Source organism: Tursiops truncatus, chromosome 10 (assembly GCF_011762595.2).
Source record: "Tursiops truncatus isolate mTurTru1 chromosome 10, mTurTru1.mat.Y, whole genome shotgun sequence".
Classification (NCBI taxonomy): domain Eukaryota; kingdom Metazoa; phylum Chordata; class Mammalia; order Artiodactyla; family Delphinidae; genus Tursiops; species Tursiops truncatus.
The window spans coordinates 23,106,492-23,121,843 of NC_047043.1; the positions used below are offsets into that span (position 1 = coordinate 23,106,492).

The following is a 15,352-nucleotide window of genomic DNA, read 5'->3' on the forward strand; positions in this document are numbered from 1 at the left end:
CACTCCGGGCCTCTATTCCCAGCTCACCTCCGGCAAAACAGGCAAAGGACCAGGATCCCCAGGAGCTTCCAGTTGAGCATCTTGCCTGTCTCCTGGCCCCCAGTCAGGGGTCGGCTGAGTCTGGGTGCTTGGGGACCCCAAGAGGCTTTATAGGGGAGGAGGGGGAAGAGGAGGCCAATCTCTGGGGAGGGACCGGCCCAGTCACACAAGGAATCACATCCGAACCTAACTGGTCAAACCCATCTGGAAGGCCGTGGCTAATGTGTAACCTCTGGTGGTGTCCCTCACTTTAGTCCCCCAGCTCAGGACCCAGCCACCCAGGCTTTATCGATGACCCAGACCTTGGTCACCCCACCATTGTTTTCATGTCCTCCTTCATACACACCCTGCAGCAACCCCTAATAACAGGGACTTCTACCTCTAGTCCCTCAAGGTCATTGGAAGCCAAGGAATGGGAGCAAACCACGCGTGGGGAAGCAGTGTAATTACAGGGGCTGGGAGGCAGGATGCCGGGCAGGGGGTGGGCAATTGGGGGGAGGACAGGGGGTGTTCCCTTGAACAGCTGGGACACAGCTAGAACGGTCTCAGCTAGTACACCAAGCCTCCCCCACCCATCCCAGTGTGAACCCTCTCCTTGGGGCTCAGCCCTTCCTGGAACTTCCACTTCCCAGCATATGCCTTCTCCAGGCGTGAAGGGGGCCTCCCAAGCAGCGACATCTGAGAATTTCATCCAGGAGCCACCTGGGGTGACTGCAGGTGAAGGGGACAGTACGAGGACATCCTGATTCCTTCTCCGACCCCAGGGCTGCTTCCATCAGTCACACCCAGAGGCTCGGGAAGAAGTTGCCTCAGCTCCCCCTGGCATCTCAGCCTCTTTCTCCTCCCTCTGGAATCCTCCTCACTGCCCCTTGAGCCCCTCTCCGTGTCCTTGGTGTGAACTCTGTGCCCACCCCTTCTCTCCCCTCCTCCTTCAGTTGTCAGTCTGTCTGGTCTGAGTCGTTCAGAGATCCCCCTAGAACTTTTCCTCAGCAAGGACTCCTCTGCCTGGACGTCTCATGAGCCTCTCAGAAGTAACGTGTCCAAACTCACTTCCTCCCCGGGTTGTCCCCCACCGGGTCTGCTCCCCCGCAGTAAGGGACACCACTGTCCCTCGTGGCTCACTTTTGAGGACTTCATTCCTCTCTCTCCTCATCCCGTGGCCACACCCCAAACCCATCCTCCACAGCCAGCCAACAGATCTCTTAAAAATGTAAGTCAAGGGCTTCCCTGATGGCGCAGTGGTTGAGAGTCCGCCTGCCAATGCGGGGGACACGGGTTCGTGCCCTGGTCCGGGAAGATCCCACATGCCACGGAGAGGCTGGGCCCGTGAGCCAGGGCCGCTGAGCCTGTGCTCCGCAGTGGGAGGGGCCCCAGCGGTGAGAGGCCCGCGTACCGCAAAAAAAAAAAAAAAAAAATGTAAGTCAAATCGTGTGGCTGTCCCCAGTTTTAAAAGTACTCTAAGGACTTTCTAGAGTAAAATCCAAGCTCCACCAGGCCTGGCCTCTCCCTGCAGCATCCTCCCTCGGGCTCCCTCCAGCCTCCCGCCTGCCCAGCCTGTGGCCGCCCTCATGCTCCTCCCAGGGGGCTGCACAGCCTGCGCCTCACCTCACCCCGGCCTCAGCACCACATCCCTCCGGAGAGAGGCCTTGCCTGTCCCCCCCATCTAATGCCGCCCCTCCCCACACAGCCAGTTTCTACCACATCACTGTCATCTCTTTCTTCTCTTCATATTCGTAGCACTTATCATTGTTTGAAACGGCTCATTTGTTCATGTAAGTACTTGCCCATCGTCTGTCTCTCCCACCGGACTGTAAGTGCCACGGGAGCAGGAACCCGCCCGTCAAGCCCACCACAGTGGCCCCCGGGGCAGGATGCTGCCTGGATCTGTGATTCCTGTCGAACATGTGAATGTTTTATCTGCTTCATTCCTGGCACTGATCACCTTCCAGAGGTAGTTTTAAAACAAAAGTTGAGAATAAAAAGAAACCTGGAGCTTCTCCAAAAACTTCCTGGGCAGCCTAGGAAAGGGGTTTCGAAAACGGAATCGTCTAGAGAAGGAGCTGTGTGGGAGACCACTTCTCATATTTCTCGGACAAGAGAGGCTGCAGGGAGAAAATTTCCTTATATTCCCAGAGAGAACTGTCCAAACAATGGCTCCTACTGCAGTCATCTTTATTGAGCCACGGGAGAATTCACAACATCTTGGCAGCTGTCCCCGAGGGCAGCTGGATGGGAAGGGAGCTGGGCTGGACGCCCTCCCCAACCCACTCCTCCTCCATCCTCATCCCTTCGGTCCTCGCAGCTGCTCAGAGACAGACAGAAGAAGAGGTCTGGATGTCTCCTTCACAAATAGCTTCCTCTTTGGAAATGGCCTCACTCAGGCCCTGCAAGTCATCGAGCAGGACAGAAAGGGATCCTGGGAAAGAAGACCCCAAGGGACAGGAGGTGGACAAGAGAAGGCTGTCACAGTCACGCCGCAGGATGTGAGGGTTATGAGGGAGAAGGCTCCTGGTCCAAGGCGGGCGTGAACAAGAGAGGCTGTGGGCCTCCAGGGGTCACAGAGAACAAGGCTCATGCATTGCAGAGTGCCTGGAGGAGAGATGCCTGAAGTCCCCCGCCATCTGTCCCTTACCTTTGATGGACTCCTTGGTGCATAGGGCCGGCGCTGGAGGCGCAGGCGCTGAAGACTCTGAGGGCCTGAGGCTGGACTCCACAGGTAACCCCTTATCCGACGGGGAAGGAAGAACTGCCAACAGTCGCTGCTGCTTGTAACGGGAGAGGAGACCCTCTTGCTGCAAGGTGGCCTGGGAAGGAGAGGGTTAAACGCCACCAAGCCCGGGCAGAGTCCCCTCCCCTTTCCACAGCTCTGCTCCCTGAGAAGAGCCCCTCCTCGGCCTCCTACCAGCATGAGGTTCTTGTCTCTCTCCAGCTCCTTCAGGCGCTGGGTCAGCCGCTGTCCCTCCTCCTTTCGGGCCTCATCCTGCAGGCGCCGCAGCTCCTGGTTCCGCTCCTTTTCCCGGGTGGCTTTGCGCTGGATCTGGCGCAGGGAGACCACTACGGGAAAGCCAGGCCACAGAGGGGACGGGTGTTGGGCAGCCTAGAGGCCATGAGGCACCGTGAAAACAAGCCTGGAAGGATGGGCAGGAACACTGGGTCCCAGCTCTGTGCCTCGGGTGAGCCACTGACACTTTGTGGCTTTCAGTCTTCCGTACAGAGGGGAGTCTGATGCTCTAGGAGCCTATGAATCTGTGAACCCAAAGTACCTCCCCCATCACTGACGCTTCCCAGAGTCCTGCAGGGGGAATCTGAATAGGGACTGGATATCAGATTTTGTGCAATTCATGTTCATTTTCTTAAAGTGTGACAATGGTATTGAGGTTACATAGGAAAATATCCTATTTGTGGGAGATGCAGCTGAACAGTCAGGATGTGTGCAACCTACTTTCAATAATTCCCCCCCAAATGTTTATATATCAATATGTGTGTATATACAGATAGATAGGAAATGGGACCAAAGGTTAGGAACCGCTGCCTCTAACCAGAGAAGGCATTTGAGCGTCCATTACCTGATTCTTTTAACTTGGCCAGGTGTCTGAAATGTTTCCCAATAAAAAGTTGGGGGTAATCGTTGCTATGAGATGTCAGACTGCCTTTGCAGAGGGGGGTGACTGGGAGGGGCTGCAGGGGATCCAGGGCTGGTCAAGTGCTCTTGCTTGAGCTGGCTATATAGGGGTGTTTACCACCTGAGAATTCATCTTCCTTGATAACTTCATGACTCGCACACTTCAAAAAAGCTTTAAAAATAAAGTTTTTAAAATAACCTCATGCCTCAACACTTCCTTCTTCCTGAAAAGCCACGTCCACCCCAGCCAATCTCACCGGCCTTGGTGTGTTCCCTGCGAGCCTCATTCAGTCTCCTTTCTGATTCTGAGAGCTGTTCCCGCAGTCGAGTCTCCACTTCGGCCACCTTCTCCTGCAGCGCTGGGGTGGAGGTGCACGTGGGGTGTCAGGCGAGCCTTGGTTCATGGTTCCCACCCCCGCCCCCACCACGGGTCTGCCCACGCCCCCTCCTGCACACCTTGCCCGTAGACCTCCTGCTGCTGGGTCAGCTCCTGCCGGAGACTGGCAGCCTCCGCCGTGCTCTCCTGCTGGCCCTGGCGAGCCGCCTCCAGCTGCAGCCCCAAACTGGCCAGGGACTCCTGGGTGCGCTGCAGCTCCTGTTCCAGCTGCTGGGCCACTTCGCTCAGCTTCTGCCGCTCCGCCTCCCCTGGGAAGACGTGGTGCCCGCTCAGGCTTCTCCGTACCCTAGACCCCAGCTCTTCCCTCTTCCTCTTCATCCCCCAGACTCAGACTTTGGCCCCGGCTCAAGCTCGGTGACTTGAGGACCAGGTGTACCTTGCTCCCGGGCCCGGCCCACCTCCTGCTGGATGATGTGGGCGCTCAGCTGCAGTTCCGTGTCCAGACGGTTCCGTTCCTCCCGCAGCTGCTCCAACTCCAGGCTCATATCCGTGGCCGGTGGGGGTCGGGGGCAGCTGAGACAGGGAAGAGAAACAGAGATGGGGGGAATCACCCAGCTGCCTGACCCCTAAGCCCCCATCCTTCCTCCATCCTCGCTTTTCTGGGTCCCAGCAACCAACACCTTAAAGCCCCACTCCTGCCCCTGATCCACCTCAAAGTGGCCCAAACTTCACCTCTCCTGGCGCAGCTGAGCAAGGGCCAGTTTTCGAGCCATCAGGCCTGGGGAAGAAAAGGCAGAGAGCAACAGAGAGGTGAGTTTGTGGAGGAGAAGAGGGAAAACAGGAGATGCCTGGACTGGTAAGGAGGAGGCAGGAGGGTGGGTGTAGGATGAGAGAGCTGGTGGGGCAGCGGGAAGGGCAGGACGCATCTGGAAGTTGCCCTACCCACCCCGAATGGTGTGGACCTTGCGGACGGCATAGCTGACTCGGCTGCTGAGGCCGGGCAGCCGGGCTGCGGCCCGCGTCACCTCCGCCACAGCGCCCTGGAGCCAGGTCTCAAAGCTGGAGAAGACACACAAAGTCATGACCCTTCAACCCCAACTTATTTCCAAAAGGACTTGATCCCCTCTATCCTGTACTGCTATGTATGCGGGGAAAGCAGGGAAGGGGAAATCAGAGCAAGGGCAAGAGAAGCTGAAGCCACAAGTAGGGGCCCCAACTCTGTGCCCTGCCAGTCGTGAAAGAAAACTAAGAGCTTAAGCCCCTTAGTGATTGTCAAATAAAAATGATGCAGTTGCTCATAAAAAAAAGCACAGCTAGGGACTTCCCTGGAGGTCCAGTGGTTAAGTCTCCGTACTTCCACTGCGGGGGGTGTGGGTTTGATCCCTGGTCGGGGAACTAAGATCCCGCATGCTGTGTGGCCCAGACAAAAAAAAAAAAAAAAAAAAAGGCGCAGCTATTTCTGGTCCCAAAACCTACATAAGCTTCTCATTTGCGTCCTTGCAGTCAGTGTCTTTAAAAACAACCCTACGGTAAAAACAATAATCAGGTTCATGGGGTCACACCTTACCTGGACTCAGATGCCATCACAAAGTAAAGGGTTCAGTAACATTGATTCTATGGGGGCTAAAACAAGTGCCCTAAAGCAGGCTTATCTCTCGCTGATTTAGGCTTTTGCAGCTCCGGCCTCCAGGTGCGTCTCCAGGTTTGGGGAGTCTCCTGCCGCCATGTGCCACGTTTGGGGTGTATGAACTTATGTGCATTCTGCTATGGAACAAAGCCCATAGCTTCCATCAGTTTGCCCCAAGAAGGCATTAAATGACTGCACATCTTTTCAAGCAATGCGCTAAGCTTATTTCTCACGGTCTGCCTTTTGATCACTATTAGGTATCAGAGATCAAAGTTATCCTCTCTAACAAGTCCCTGATACCAACAAAGGCCGGGTCCACATGCTTTATCAGCTGGCTGTGCCCAAAGCAGGATCCACGTGGCTCATGGAAGTTGAGAAGTCTAAACGGGTCCCCTGGGAGGAGGGCCTACGCAGCACCGAGGGGGAAAACAAGCGGACGCCAAAGGCCGAGGGCTGTATCCCTAGCAGCACAGCAGAGATCACTTTTATCTGAAAACTGTTTGAGCGGGTGCTTCCAACACCTACTGTGGCTCTTATGAAAGCCTTTTCCTGACAGGATCTCCAAGCCACCAAGAGACTAACAAACCTGGCAACAATCCGAGCTTGGGTTGTTTTAGGCCACGTGGACTTTTTGGCAATAAATCATTAGCAAGGACCATTTCAGTAAAGTCCTGGTATCAAAGTAAAACCCTGTCCACACTGTATCTTTCTGTCTTCCTGGAGGTAGGAGGCACATGCAATGGATTGAATCTGGGCAGTAGTTCATCATAACTAGTCTCTCTAATGCCATGCACACTTGAAATTTTTCATGAAAAATTTTTTTTTTTGGTTAAATTAGTCCTCAAGGTACAAATCCAACAGAAAGGGATGGTAGGCAAGGACCCACCCTGCATCACAATTTTTCTAAGCCAAAACTGTTGTGTGATCCATCTACAAGAGCCTCATGGTAAAAGTGAACATTTACAGAATGCAGACAGTAAGCCAGGCGCTGTGCTGAGAGCTCTCCTCAGACCGCCTCCGTGTCCCCATGTTCAAAGCCGAGGAGGGATTGTTACCTGTGCAAAGAAACCTGTGCTTCTCCTTAGAGGTCTTTCTAAAGGTTATCTAACAACAGCTGTGAAGGAAACACCTAGGAAGTTGGTATGAGAGACAGGCTTGCAATTGATTAAAAAGGAAACTGGCAGGGAGGGGGAAGGGTAAGCTGGGATGAAGTGAGAGAGTGGCATGGACTTATATATACTACCAAATGTAAAATAGATAGCTAGTGGGAAGCAGCCGCATAGCACAGGGAGATAAGCTTCGTGCTTTGTGACCACCTAGAGGGGTGGGATAGGAAGGGTGGGAGGGAGACGCAAGAGGGAAGAGATATGGGGATATATGTATATGTATAGCTGATTCACTGTGTTATATAGCAGAAACTAACACACCATTGTAAAGCAATTATACTCCAAAAAAGATGTTAAAAAAATAAACAAATAAATAAATAAAGGGGGGGGAAGGAAACTGCAATAAAGCGAGTCACACGAATTTTCTGGGTTCCCAGTGCATATAAAAGTTACGTTTATGCTATACTGTAGTCCATTAAGTGTGCAATAGCATTACGTCTGAAAAAACAACTAAACATTTTAAAATAGCATTAATTTTAAAACAATGCTGTTGGGAAAAAAATGGCACCAATAGACTTGCTCGACACAGAGTTGCCACAAACCTTCGATTTGTAGCAGCATCTGTGAAGTTAATAAAGCAAAGTACAATAAAAAGAGGTATACCTGTGGGTGTGCAGCTTTAAAAGAGATAGATTAAATTTTTTTCAACTCAACAGGGCATGCCTGCAAAATTTGAAACAAAGAAAGAGAGAGAGAGGGAGGGAGGGAGGGAGAGAGAAAGAGAGAAAGAAAGAAAGAAAGAGAGAAAGAAAGAGAGAAAGAGAGAAAGAAAGAGAGAAAGAGAGAAAGAAAGAGAGAAAGGAGGGAAGAAAGAAAGATCAAGTGTCCACATTCCCCATCCTCGAACAGTTCTGAAGGTGGAGACCCTCCTAGGTGCTCTATTTAGCTCAAGCCGTTACTAACTGCAAGAGGAAGTTAGTAATACCTCATCTCCAGCCAAACACGCAGTGGGTGGGAGTCATAACAAGTGACCCTGCTGTGAATATGGAGGGGGGTTGCCCCAGGAAAAAACAAACACAAAGATTTTACAGGGCTACATACCTCCAGCCCTGCATCCTCCACACGGCCAGCTTTCTAGCCCCTCTTGCCTGAGGCTCTTAAACTCCAAGATGCCCAGGAAGCTGTCCAAGCAGAAATGCTACTCCACCCACCCTGCAGCCCAGATACCTGCTGACAGCGTTCGCCACAAGCTTCAGCTGCTCTTCTGCTGTGGCTGTCTGCTGCTGCTCCCGGCGCCGGGCCTCCTGAGTGCGGCTCAGCTCCGTCTGCAGGGCCTAGGAAGGATATGGTAAAGATGGTCCCCAGAGGACTTCCCTGGCGGTCCAGTGGTTAAGACTGCTCGCTTCCACTGCAGGGGGCACAGGTCTGATCCCTGGTTCGGGGAATTAAGATCCCGCATGCCACGTGGTACAGCCAAAACAAAAGTGTCCCCCTCCCTGGGGTTTCCCTGCCCTCCCTCAGCCTCTGCCCGTCTCAGACACTGACCTTGGCACCCATCCGCTCTACCTCCACCTCTGCAGCTTTGTCCTGCAGGGAGCGCTGCAGGATGGCCTGCTCCTGGCACTGGGTTTTGACTCCTTCCTGGAGCTCGGCCACCTGGGGGAGGAGAGGAGGCAGGTCTAGAGCCAAAGCTGTAGGGGAGGCGCTGGGAAGGAAGGGGCAGGGGCAGGGGTCTCTGAAAGAAGGCCACACATGGAGACAGTAAGCCCGGGTTCCTAAGAATGGAGTCTGGGTCCAGGTTTCCTTCCAGAAGCATGTTCCCCGTGCCCACACCTTAAGGAACTACCCTGTGACCAACCCACCAGGACCCGTGGCCAGCCTCTGCCCGTGGCACCCACCCATCCTTGGACACTGTCACCTTCTGGGGGAGGCCGGCCCACCTCACCAAATGTAAGCCTCATGAGAGCAGGTCCTTGTCAGCCTTTGCTCAGGGCTGTGCTGCCAGCATGTGGGAACCACCCAAGTATTTGGTGAATAAATGCCACCCCTCCTGTAAGGAGCAGAGAGCTGGGGGAGAGCATGGGGAGAAGGAGGGTGCCAGGCGACCTGTCCCTTCAGCTGCCCCACACGGTCTCTGTGCTCCAGCTCCTGGGCCTTCAGCTGCACCATGAGGGAAAACACCTTCTCCCGCCAGCGCTTCAGTAGGGACTGGCGCTTCTTGGTGAACTCGGGCTCCAGGCAGTCTGAAGGCTGAACCTGAGGGTGGAGGAAGTGGAGACAGTGTGGGCTCCTGGGGGTGCAGAGGAAGGAGGTGGGTTTTACTTCTTCTGTCCTGCCCAGGCATCAGGAGCCAGAGCAAGAAGAGGCGTTCAGGGGAAGAAAGACGCGGGCAGGTTCTAGGAGCGGCACCCCAACCCCTCCCATGCACAGGGGGCACCCGGGGGTGAGGGGCCTGGGCCAGGGGCCTACCCTCCGGGCCAGCTCCTCCTCCTGCATGCAGAGGATGTGCGTGAGGCTCTGCACGCGCACCTGCAGCAGCTCCGTGGTGGTGTGCAGGCCGGCCCGGTCCTCCCGCAGGTGCTTCGGGCGGGGTCGGGGGAGAGAGAGAGAGAGGACAGCTACCTCTTGCCAGGTCTCCCAGTGGCCCTCGGGCGGCGGCCAGTCCGTGTGCCCCTTGACAGCACTGCCTTCTCTCCCGGGGACTGTGCTCTTCTCCAGGGCCCCCTCGCCCAGGACCTGAGCCCTCACGTCCCACCCCATGCCCAGCACTCTCTCACCTGCACGGTTTCTAGAAGCTCCTGTCGCTCTGATTCCCACATCTGACTGTGGACCTCGGGAGGGACCTGCTCCCCCACGTACCTCCTTAGGTTCTCAACCAAGGTCACCTGAGCCTCCAAATCCTCTTGGGTCTTGCTAGGGTTGGGGTGGGAACAGGGTAGCCATCGGGGGGCACCCTGGAGACCCAGCCCACCCACCAACCCACCGAATGCCAGACCAACTGCCCTTCGGTCACCCACCCGCCCACTCACCTCAGCTGCTTCCGCAGCAGCTCGGCCTCCCTCTGGGCCGCAGCCAGCTCTTCGGCTTCTCCTGACCTCCTGGTTTCCAGACTACTCAGAGACTTCTCCAGGCCCCCAGCTTTGCTAGTCAAACTGGAAAGAGCCTCCCGGTGAGCCTGTGTCAGGGAGGAGAGCTGTGGAGAGAAGGGAGGGCTCAGCAGGGGCCAGCTCGCCCACACCTGGACCTTCCAAATCCGCCCTCTGCTTTGGCCCTGCCCTTCACTCCCACTTTCTGTGACCTTGGACAAGCACCCAAGAAATCGCCCAACTGTGCACAGCAAAACGGAGACCATCCTTGGTGCCTCACTCCCCACCACCCTCCAACCCACCAGCAGCTCCTGTCAGGTCTCCCACCAAAACATTGTCACTTCTCTCCACATCCAGTGCCACCGACCTGAGGCAACCCACCCTCACCTCTGGCCTGGACAATGGCAACCATCTCCTGACCGGTCTTAGAAGCCTCCAGTGGCTTACCACAGCGTTCAGACCGGCTTCCTCCCTGGGCCTGTGAAACCTGTCGTGTCTTGGCCTCTGCCTGCTTCTCTGAGCTCTGTCCTGTTTCTCCCACTGCCCACTCTGCTCCAGCCACAGTGCTCTCCCACCGTCCCCCAAACAAGTCTGCTCTTTCCCACCTCAGAGTCTACCTGGAGGCTTGGCTTCCCCCAGCTCCTCAGATCTCAGTGATGCCGCCTCGTGGGGAAGGCCTCCCCAGACCGCTAATCCTTACCCAGCACCTGTGCTGTCCTATCACCTGTTCGTGCCCTTCCTGCACTTCTTATCATTATGAAATGATCCTGCTTCTGCACGTGCTTACTGTCTGCTTCCCCCCATCCAGAAGGAAGCCCTAGGAAGGCAGGGAGCTTGTCCTTTTCTCACAGCACCACCAACAGTGGTTAAGGGTGTCAGATACGCTGAAAGAGTCACGGTTCGGCTGGTGAAGGAGGGGAAGTGGCTGCCCTCACTTCCGGTCTGCCCGCCTCTAGCCCTATCTCTATACCATAGTCACTGTGAGCTTTTTGAACACGAATCACAAAACTGGTCCTTTTACATATAAAATATAAATCTGATCATGTCATTTCCCTGTTAAAACCTTTCAGCGGTTACCCATTGCTCTTGAGGTAAAGTATAAAGTTGAACAGGCCCAAGGCCTCACACTCCACCCCAACACCCAGAGCCCCTCTCATCGCCTGCACTCAGGCCCCTCTGGCCTCCTCCCGTTCACATCTACTTGCAGCCAAGTGTCACACCAGCCCCCAACACCTCCCCACATGCCTGCCCACCAGCCAACACCTATTTATTTATTTATTTATTTATAGCTGTATTGGGTCTTCGTTGCCGTGTACGGGTCCCCTCCAGCTGCGGCCAGCGGGGGCCACTCCTCGCCACCGCACACGGGCCTCTCATTGCGGTGGCCCCTCCCACTGCAGAGCATGGACTCTAGGCACATGGGCCTCAGCAGTTGTGGCTCGCGGGCTCCAGAGCGAAGGCTCAGTAGCTGTGGCGCATGGGCCCAGCTGCTCCGCGGCATGTGGGATCCTCCCAGACCAGGGCTCGAACCCATGTCCCCTGCACTGGCAGACGGACTCCCAACCACTGCGGCACCGCCAATTCCTATTTAACACAAATGTCAACTTCTTATCATTAAGCATCTTTCATGAAACTAAAGGCTCTTTATATTTTTCTTTGAATGATCTCCTCTGTCCATTTTCTGCCTGGACTGCTGTCTTTCTCTTCTTGATTTCTAGGCACACGTTATATAGTAGGGATATTAGCTTTTTCTTGTGATATGACCTGGAAATATTCTTCTATAGTTTATCACCCTTTAATTTTACTTTTATTTTGTCATTCCTAAGTTTGGTATTATAAAGTCAATATATCAATCTTTTCTTTAATGGCTCTGGATTTTGATTCATAGGTAGAAAGGTTTCCCCATTCCCAGGTTATAAAGGAATTCACCCATATTTTCTTCCAATATCTTTATGGTTTCATTTCCTAACCCGTCGACTGGTTAAGGTGGCCTTCCCAAACCCCCAGACCAGTCAGGGCTCCTTTGTCCTTCTCCTTCATGGCTCTTTTCCCAATTGCAATTAATTAATTAGAATTAAATTACGCATTGAATGTGTGTATCCCCCACTAGGCTGTCAGCTCCACCCACAAGGGCAGACAGTTGTCTGATTTGCTCACCCCAGTGTCCAGGCTCTTGTCTCAGGGATGGCAAAGAGTAAGCACAGATAAATGCTTGCTGACTGCATAATCGCCCCTTCCCAGTCCACCTTAGGACCCCACTCCCACCTCCCTCACTCTCCCTCCCACAGTGTTCCCAGATGAACTGGGTACCTGGAGTAAAGTAGAAAGACAAACTACTTCCTACTGGAAGAGGAAGAGGGCTTCAAGTGGTGGGAGGTCTCCTGAGTCCTGGCGGAAAAGGGCAATCTGAATAAGACCAACACATCCAAGTTCTCCCTCTTTCCAGGTCACCTGTTTCTTTCACCTTCAGCAAACATCCATCATCCTTTTCTGCAATGCCTGCTCTTTGCTGGGGAGCTCCTGCCCAGCTCACCACTGTGCAGCTGAACCCTTACCAGGCCCACATTCACCTGCTCTTGGTGCAGCCTCCGAACGTCCTCCAGCTCCCGCTGGCTCCCTTCTTCCAGGTTCTTCCGGACAACCTCGGCCCCAGCCAGGGCAGCACGCAGGCCCTCGGCCTCAGCGCGGCCAGCCTTCTCTGCCCGTGCCAGTGCCTCCAGCTCCATGGCCTGGGCCTCCAACCTCATCTTCTGCTGCAGCGAGGTCTCCCGCAGCACCCGGACCTCCTCCTCGAGCCGCCGCAGCTCTCGCAGCTGCCGAGAGATCAGCTCAGCCTGCTGGCTCAGGGCCTGCGACCCCGCCAGCTCCACGGACCTTCAAAGACAGGTTAGCACAGGTGAGACCTGTCTCTGGTGCTGGGAGGGTGGCCAAGGCATAAATGGAGACAGGAGGAGCAGAGGATCCCTCTGCTCCCATATGGGGAGATGGCAGGGGATGAAGCTGGGCCATGGGGATCTCTGCACTTCCGTCACCATCATCATTGACAACAGTCCTACTAAGCATATCTGGGCCCACAGGACCTAAAGGCTGAGTTCATGGAACATGACCTCTCTCGAGGACAATATACAGGCAGATGTGTTCAACATCAGATGTGCACATCGTTAGGCCACACGTTCTGAACTGGAGAAGCTGGAAGGACACTCAGAGATTTCTGAATTCGGATTTAAGGGCAAGGAAAAGTTGGATGGAGGTGGAGAGAGAGGTCATGGCAACGAGTATCAATATGGTGAGTCCAGGCACCAGTTAAAATCGTTTACTGAGTGTTAGGTACACCACATGAGAAGTCTGAGAGTGCAGTACCTCGATAAATTACATAGTCCCAACCGCTGGAGAGCACAGTCTACTGGCGTCACACAAAGTTGAAACCAGCTTACAACATGGCTCTTGACACAGCTCCCTCACTGAGGCCCAGAACCACAGCATTTTCTCTTTTTTAATTTTAATTTCTTTTGGCCGCACCATGCAGCTTGCAGGATCTTAGCTCCCTGACCAGGGGCTGAACCTGTGCCCTTGGCAGTGAAAGCAGAGTCCTAACCACTGGACCGCCAGGGAATTCCCCAACACCTTTTTTAAGTGGCAGAGATCTGTAGCCTAGAGAAATGAGGTGACTGGCCAAAGGACCCCTAGCTGGTAGCCAAATTAGTCACAAAGAGTCTCTGTCTCCTGACACTCACTCCAATGCTCCCCTTTCGTCATTATGCTCCTTTCCCCTTGATGGGGTCCAAGGCAGACTCACATGCTATCCACTCAAGAACAAAATGGCAGGATGATGTTCCAGTACATTTGGAAAAGACACACATGAAACAACAAGAATAAGAACTTTCACAGACAACAAATTGACAGACGGCATGGTCAGCTCCGTCAGAATGAATCTATACTACCACAGCACACGGTCTGTACTCCCAGCCCGTACTTCTTCAGCCTGCCTTATACTACACTTAATACAATCAGCTGTGGGTCAACCTATCTCTTCCTTTAGGATTTAAAATTCTTTGATAGGGGCTTCCCTAGTGGCGCAGTGGTTAAGAATCCGCCTGCTAAGGCAGGGGACACGGGTTCGAGCCCTGCTCCAGGAAGATCCCACATGCCGCGGAGCAACTAAGCCCGTGTGCCACAACTACTGAGCCTGCGCTCTAGAGCCCACGAGCCACAACTACTGAGCCCGCGCACCTACAGCCCGTGCTCCACAAGAGAAGCCACTGCAATGAGAAGCCCACACACCGTAACGAAGAGTAGCCCCCACTCACTGCAACTAGAGAAAGCCTGTGCGCAACAACAAAGGCCAACACAGTCAAAAACAAAATAAATAAATAGATAAATTCGTTAAAAAAAAAATTATCAAAAATAAAATAAAATTCCTTGATATCAGGATCTCTCTTATTTATTTTTGTTATCCTTGTCCCTAACATCTAGCACACGCTATTATTTATGCATTGTAGGCAACAACAACTGCTTATATAAAAATGAATAAATTATGGAACTAAGGGCTGAAATAGGGTAAGGAATCTATTTCAGGGAAGAAGCGCCACTGGCAAGCAAGCCCAAGAAAACAGCAACATTAGATCTGTACCTGCCTCTCCACCCTGGCTCCTGCCCTTTGCCAGAAACTTCCTGTCCCCACATGGTCACTTGAGGTCTCTGGTTATCTGGCCGCCTCTCTAAGACATCTTGATGGGCTGGGGGCTGAACCAGGGGAATGTCTGAGACCCATCTGGGAGCCATTCTTGGCAGAGTTGGAAAGGGCCGAACTTGGAAGTGGGATGGGGGAATCAGCCCAGTGGAACCTGAAGAATCATAAGGACAAAGATGGTCAGTTTCCCAGGGAGACATAATCACCAGCCCCCTTGCCCAATCCCACTGACCTGAAGGTCGAAACATTTCCACATTATTTGAAGTCTCTAGAGTCTGTGTCCAGCCATCTATGCTCCCCTGGACAATAGGAGAAACAAGGACACTCCAATTCAATTTTCAGGCCACCTTCCAAAGAGAGAGCCCCTACAATAACAAAGTCATAATCCTTAAATAACAGCCAGGTCCATCTGACTCTTAGCTCCTCTTATCCTACTTCCCAAAAGAAGTAGGAAATACCCGAAGAGCACTTGCTTGTCTCAATCTGGTTCCCGATAGGACTGTGGCAACAGCCATGAGATGGAGAGAATGTACTGAGACAGGCTGAGAGAGGCTCTGGTTTTACTCATACTTTTAGAATTCTGGGCAGTGCCTTTACCGTCCTCCTTAAGTTTCTACAGTCTCTGCCTTCCCTGGATGGAGGTGAGAAAGGACGTATGCAGTACAGAGGCTGTGAGCCCAATCTCCAGAGTTCTCTCCATGGCTCACCAAGGCCTTGGGGAAGCCCATCCAGACACCACCAAGCCATGACTCCTGGGTCCTTCCCTATCAAAGCGCTGGCCCAATGCCTGGCCCCTGATGAATGTGGCCACATGTAGGGCAGGACGCCTACCCAGGACCCCCGGG

The 15,352-nt window shown here is 53.7% G+C and overlaps 1 protein-coding gene across 3 annotated transcripts; it reads right to left on the reverse strand.

Annotated features, from left to right (window-relative positions):
- Positions 1–8: 8 nt before the first annotated feature.
- Positions 9–15,332, reverse strand: CCHCR1 (coiled-coil alpha-helical rod protein 1). 3 transcript variants are annotated; one of them, XM_033863972.2, is made up of 18 exons: positions 15,105–15,332; positions 14,740–14,806; positions 14,448–14,661; positions 12,388–12,691; positions 9,761–9,924; positions 9,509–9,644; positions 9,201–9,311; positions 8,838–8,987; positions 8,277–8,387; positions 7,959–8,065; positions 4,945–5,057; positions 4,731–4,776; positions 4,435–4,571; positions 4,118–4,306; positions 3,919–4,020; positions 2,942–3,093; positions 2,672–2,843; positions 9–145 (listed from the first exon to the last, which is right to left on the reverse strand). In XM_033863972.2, the coding sequence occupies exons 1-18, from the start codon at positions 15,318–15,320 to the stop codon at positions 24–26; spliced, it is 2,613 nt and encodes an 870-aa protein (XP_033719863.1). In that variant the 5' UTR covers positions 15,321–15,332; the 3' UTR covers positions 9–23. The 3 variants fall into 3 exon arrangements, with proteins under 3 accessions (XP_033719863.1, XP_033719864.1, XP_033719865.1); XM_033863973.1 differs by lacking the exon at positions 9–145 and adding an exon at positions 2,195–2,455; XM_033863974.2 differs by lacking the exons at positions 9–145; positions 2,672–2,843 and having other exon boundaries at positions 3,029–3,167.
- Between the last annotated feature and the right edge of the window lie 20 nt (positions 15,333–15,352).